The 6,510-nt window shown below is 34.9% G+C and overlaps 1 protein-coding gene across 2 annotated transcripts in view; it reads right to left on the reverse strand.

Annotated features, from left to right (window-relative positions):
- Plxdc2 (plexin domain containing 2) overlaps positions 1–6,510 on the reverse strand; it is a 394,098-nt gene that overhangs the window by 113,851 nt on the left and 273,737 nt on the right. For both annotated transcript variants that reach the window (XM_028764923.1, XM_028764922.1), the window contains exon 5: positions 3,484–3,606. In XM_028764923.1, the coding sequence (XP_028620756.1) occupies positions 3,484–3,606 (123 nt within the window). The remainder of the gene's footprint in view (positions 1–3,483; positions 3,607–6,510) is intronic.

A 6,510-nucleotide genomic window follows, 5' to 3' on the forward strand; every position in this document is an offset into this window, starting at 1 on the left:
AAAAAAAAAAGAATCTAAGCCAACACATAGACATCCATAGGAGTTCATTCAATAGTCCAGATATTATTGGCATTCAGCTTTCTGAATAATAATTAAATTACATGATCATTAATGAATCAAACTTTTGATATTCAATATATAAGCATAACTAGAATAAACTGATGCTACTGTCCAAGTAGCTCCCCTTTTCTTCTGATTCTATGCTTGATCAAGTTACTAATCACAGCTAAGAACTGTATTATCTGACTTGCTATTTATGAACCATCAAATTACTTTTCTAATGAAAGACACTATTTTTATAGATATCCCATTTTGCACATGAACATTCCTGACTCACATAGACTGCAGTTATCCTTTGGGCTATCTATAACCATTAAAACTGGCTTGAAAAATTGGTGCTTTAAATACTATGGTTTTATTTTAGAAGAAACTCTGTGACATGTAGCTGTCCCCCTCAAGACGTTGTTCCTATTCTATAGCAGATGTGAGTGATCCTACCCAGTCAATTCAAAGGCAAGTTGCTATGACATTAAAAGCTGTGAAGCATTTAAATTGCTTCATATATTAATAAATAACACAGTAGTAACTCAGCTTTCCATATCATATCATGGGAATTATATATTCTTTGGCCATCACACTAAAGTTATTTCACCAAGAGAAAATACTTTCCTCTTAAGTGTTAGGGATTCCAAAATTCTTAGAAGTAAAAATTCATCTTAAATACTTAAGCTTTTTACTTAATTAGTCATTGAATATTTATTGTCACATACACTCTTTTATGTTCTTGTGCTAAGAACTGAAAGTAGATTTCTTAGTAAGTAGTTATTATCCATATCAAGAATTTAGAAGCCACTTGGAGTAGTATATGTTAATTTATAACAATAATTGCACAAGAGAAATAGGCAACATGATAGCCTATGAGAAAGGAGAGAATAATAAATATATTTATGACTTTTTAGTGTCAATAATATAAAAGTCTGGTTCTTAGTATCCAGTGCTACTGAACCAAGGTCCCTCACAGTGTGGGGAAAGCCTGCATGGGTCTTCATTAGATAGGGTCCTAAAGTTGAAAGAAGTAGACACGTACCACCATTCCTAATTTTGAAGGTATCTACAATTGATGACTACTTGCAAATGAAAGTTTTGGTTTTTTTCGCAATAGAGTTTCACTGAAGAAGCAAAATACTCTTAAAAGTAGACTGCATGCCCTAAAGTATCTTATTTGAATATTAATGATATTTAAAATACATTATAGTTTTTTTCTCAATAGTTTCTGTGGTGATTTGAATAAGACTGGCCCTCATAGACTTATAAATTTGAATGCTTAGCCACCAGAGAATGCCACTATTTCAAAGGATCAGACAGTAGCCTTGTTGAAGGAATTGTATCAGAGGTGGGTAAGCTTTGAGGTTTCAAAAGCCCAAGCCAAGTTCAGTGTCTTTCTCTCTGCTCACAGATCAGGACATAGCTCTCAACTACCTCTCCAGTACCATGTTAGCCACCCTGTTTCCCACCATAATGATAATGTACTAAGCCTCTGAAACTGTAAATAAGGTTTATCTTTTAAGAGTTGTAGTGGTCATGGATTTGTCTTTCCAACAATAGAACTGTGACTAAGGCAGAAGTTGGTAACAGGGAGCAGGGTACTGTTGTGACAGGCCTGACCATACTGTTTGATGGGGGAATAAGCAAAAAAATGAAACTTTGGATGACTTTGGTTAGATGCTCAAAATGGGGCTTAATGGGACATCCTTGTAGGAGCATGGAAGACAGTGCTAAGTGTGATTTGGACCATGTATGTGGTGGAGGACAGCTTAAGATGTTTCAGAAAGGAAGAATATTAGTAAGTGTTGAATTGTTCTCATGACATTTGGCAAAGAATGTGCCTGTTTTCTGTCCTTGTCCCCCTTGTTCTGTTCTTGCTGAGGCTGAACTGAAGAGTTGTGGATTTATGACACTGGTAAAGAAGATATCAAGTCAGCCTAATATTGACTATGTCATGTGGCTATTAGAAATCATTCTTATTTAGATTTACAAGAAAGGGAACAAGATAGAGAAAGGGAAATATAAAATGTATAGTTTGAGGATATAAGGAATGACAGGAAGTCTAATGGAACTGTATGTTATGCTCAAGCAGACAAAATGTATAAAGGAAAGCCTGGTACAAAATGGAATAAAGGCAGTGGTGATCTCAAGCCAAGTCCCCAACCATCCAATGTCTAACTTGTAAAAGGAAATTAAAGAAAAGCATAAGCAATGAAGGATACCATCAACAAGAGAAGCTGATACAAATGTAACTAAACAAGGAGCTCAAGTTCCAGCCACATCAAGGAGCATAACTTGGCAGGAGTCTTAGAAGATACTTTGGACTTTGAACTTTAAAGCAATCTTAGGGACTTCTAAAGTTAGACTAAATGCATGTCTGCATTATTGCATGGGTAAAAGCCCATAGGAGGTAGAGAGTATAAAGTAATGGTTTGAGTAAGAATGGTCCCCAAGGGCTATCATATATTTGAATGCTTAGTCACCACAAAGTGGTACTATTTGAAAGGTTTAGAAGGATTAGGAAATTTGGCCTTGTTGAAGGGACTGTGTCACTAGAGATGGGCTTTGAGATTTCAAAAGACCATGCCAACCCCAGTGTCTTTCTCTCTGCCCATGTATCAGTATGTAGCTCTCAACTACTTCTCTACCATCAGGCCTGACATGCCTGTCACCATGCTGTCTGCCATGATCATAATGGATTAAGCCTTGAAACCATGAGCCAGCCCCAATTAAATGATCTTTCTTATAAGTGTTGCTGTGGTCATGGTGTCTCTTCAAAGAAAGAAAACAGTGACTAAAACGCTTTATATGTTCTCCAAAGAAATACAGGGTTTTAATTGCTATCAATTGCTGATATATCTTAACCTGACCAATTTCATATTTAAATGTCAATGACACCTAATCTTCTTAAGTAAAATTGAAATGCCTCTGACATAGTTTGGAAAGGTGAGTTCAGCGTATTGATGCATAAATTGCAGAAATTAACCTATAGAAATATAATTTCAAAAGAGTGTGCCATTGGCCTCTACGTGAAGTTCATTAGTATTAAGTTTATACTTAGCTAGACATGAATAACAGGAGGGATTCATGACAAATAACATCAAGCACATATGTTTTGTTGGAACTTCTGTCTATAGCCACTCATGTACTCTATTGTGACGTAAACACTCACTTTCTGAATGAAAGAATGAGTGAGTAAGTGAATAACTATGTGACCAACTTTCCTCACTTTTAACAATCTAACATTTAACAATGTTAAGAATGAAGGGCAGCAATAAGCACATGTGAAATATTTACAAGCTGTGTATACAGAAAAATCCCCCAAAATGTTGATTAGAATCTGGTACTTGGGTTTGTGGTGGTTCTTGCTGAGTTTTGTTTGTTTCTTTGCTGTTTGTTTTTTATGCATTCAACACAAACAGGGCAATCAATACATACCATTATCAAAGTATCTGACGGTTGAATTTCTGGATACACTGGGATCAAAATTTGCCATTAAAGGGGCTATATACTGTGTAGCTGTTAGCATTCGATGTACAACTTCTCCAGTGTATATGAAACCTATAATGAGAAAAATAGGACATTTGTTAAGAAAGATTGCCAGATAAAACTATAACTGAAATAGCTATGATTCAATCACAGCCATACTTTATAGATAGATTAAGACAAGGGACACACTTAGTGTCTTATTGAGAACACTTTTCCTAAATAAAGTAACAAATTCTTGTATGAATTGTCAGTTTCTACCAGAGTTGCTTATCAGCAACCCAAGATGTATATACTTTTAATTGTGTACAAAGTGACTATTACCTCAAAGAGACAGGGTAAAAAATGTTTAACACAGAGGTAAAGAAAATAAAATCTTTCATTTTTATATTTTAACCTTATTAATTAATTATGTGTGGATGTATGTATATGTGTATGTATGTATGTATGTATGTATGTACGTATTATGTATGTATGAGTACTCTATCTACATGTTCACCTACATGGCAGAAGAGGGCATCAAATCACATTATAGGTTATCAGCCATCATGTGGTTGCTGCGAATTGAACTCAAGACATCTGAAAAGATGTAGCCAGTGCTCTTAACCATTGAGTCATCTCCCCAGGTACTAATGTTTCATTTTAACAATAACCTGATGCAAGCACTTTTATAGGTGAAATTCTTTTCATTACATTTATTTCTGGGTTGGTTTGTTGTTGCTGCTGTTGGTGTTCCTGCTGCTGCAGCTGCTGCTGCTGCAGCTGCTGCTGCTGGCAATAATGGAGATCAAACCCAGCATCTCATACAAGAGGTAGGTAAGCACTCTCCTCCTGAGCTACATCTTCAATCTTAAATTTTCCTAAAATACAATCTCTGCATTTAAAGAGCCCAGATTCTAAGAATTAGTGAATATTTCTACTTTGTTTGTTTGTTTGTTTTCTTAGAACAAGTTGAAAAGGAGCTAAATTACTACATGATTCAAATACCTGATTGTAAGAGCCTTTCTAATTCTAGGGTCATATCAAAAATATATAGTCAAGAATATTTGTAGATAAGATGCTACATTGTTGACAAATGTCCCATCTTTGTGTGGTCTCAGCACCAACCTACTTCAGCAGGGGCTTAGTGAGAAGCATTTACTCTATGGGACTTGAGCTTTGAACTAACTTATAAAAGCTCTCGTTTTACATCCCTTCCACGTTTTTAATTATTCACATTGGGTTTATGTGATTTGTGAAATATCCATGGCAAATTGTTAATCTTACACTGGCTTTTGATCTCCAATGTTTATATCTGCCTAAGAGAAGACTCACTTCAGGAAATATTTGCTCATTTTAATATTAATCTAAAGAGACACAATGAAGAATAAATATAAAAATAAACATGCACACACAGTATTATAAAGTAAAATTCAGAACAAGAAATTTGTGGTGAGGCATTTAGAATGTCCAGACCATTACTGCATCGCTCGAGAGCTGAGACTCCTATAGATCATTTTTTGTAAGGAAAAGACATAAGATATTTTGGAAAAAACAAAACCCTGTAATATTTAAGACTCAAAAGTGCCAGATATTTTATCTCATTTATGATCGGAATAAAAATTTCATTGGCATATTGTGGTTTTTGTGATTTTAAACTGTAAGTTGATTTCTATGAAAGGCATTGCAAAATTAAATCTGTAGGTAAAAGTATATTTAATAAAGTTCTATTATTAAAATCATAAATGTTTACTTTCTATTCAAAGAAACTGTGCTGATATGATCATTTTTATCATATTTCTCTCCAGATTTTCCGTCATACCCTCATATATACTTCCTCATAATTATAAACACAAAGAACAGCCATTTTGCAGGCCCTGTAATTATTTTTTCCTTGCCTTCACCATGATCCATTTATAATTTAATTATTAAAATAGACACAAAAACCTTCTACAGATGAAACCTTGAAAGTAAACATTTTAATTAGACCATGAAGGAATCCTTTCCGAAACCATGAGCTCTCGGTTGTTTCCTCCTGACTCCATATTGTTGGTGTGGTGACAAACGAGACTGCTTAACTGAGAGCAGAGTGAGGAAAGAGAATGTTAAATCAGGACTGAAGTCATTTTACAGACCCACTGAGTGCAAAAAGCAGAAGCAACTACTAGAACACAGTCAGAGCATGCAATATTTCAGGCGCTTCAGTCAGGTTCTTGTAATTTTTTTTTTTTTGAAGACAGAGAGCATGCATTGAAAATGTATTTATGAGTTTATGAGGTACACAGTAAGATTTAGATTCATGAATGTATTTATAGTATTCAAATTGAAGGCACTGTGTTACTCATTACTGTCAAGCTTTATTATTTGTAGTACTTTGACTGTCTCTTCTGACTATGCGCTGTTTATGTACTTAACTACTGGTTGAGCTCACTCTGCTGGGTGATCTAACTGTGGTATTATATGACATCTCCAGTCTCTTTACCCTTTCCATGTCTGTCTCTAGTAACTGCTATGTGACTCTCATCATTTTCCAGATCAACTGTTTGGATTCTACATATGTAACTATTTATATTTGTATTTAAAAGACATAGGGCATATGTACATGTGCCTACATATTTCCAGAGGAATTTGGCACAGTCTTTGACCGGAATATTTCCTAGACATACAAGTCCCTTATTTCAATGCAGAAGATTCAAATAATTCCCAAAGAAGTAAGTGAACACACAATAGAACTTGTTTATAGTAGAATTACAACCTCTCCCTCCCACAATAATGATAACCCAAATGAAGGAGAAAGACAGGAGCATGGCACAATGAGTAAAGGTACCTCAAGCCTGGTGACCTGAGTTTCATCTTTGGAAGCCTAAGGTAGAAAAAAAAATGACTCCAGAACTGGGGGCTATAGCACATGCATGTGCATGCATGTGCACACACACACACACATACACACACTAAATAAATAAATAAATAAATAAATAAATAAATAAATAAATAAATAAA

Source organism: Grammomys surdaster, unplaced genomic scaffold, assembly GCF_004785775.1.
Source record: "Grammomys surdaster isolate TR1022 unplaced genomic scaffold, NIH_TR_1.0 146, whole genome shotgun sequence".
NCBI classification, from domain to species: Eukaryota; Metazoa; Chordata; class Mammalia; order Rodentia; family Muridae; genus Grammomys; species Grammomys surdaster.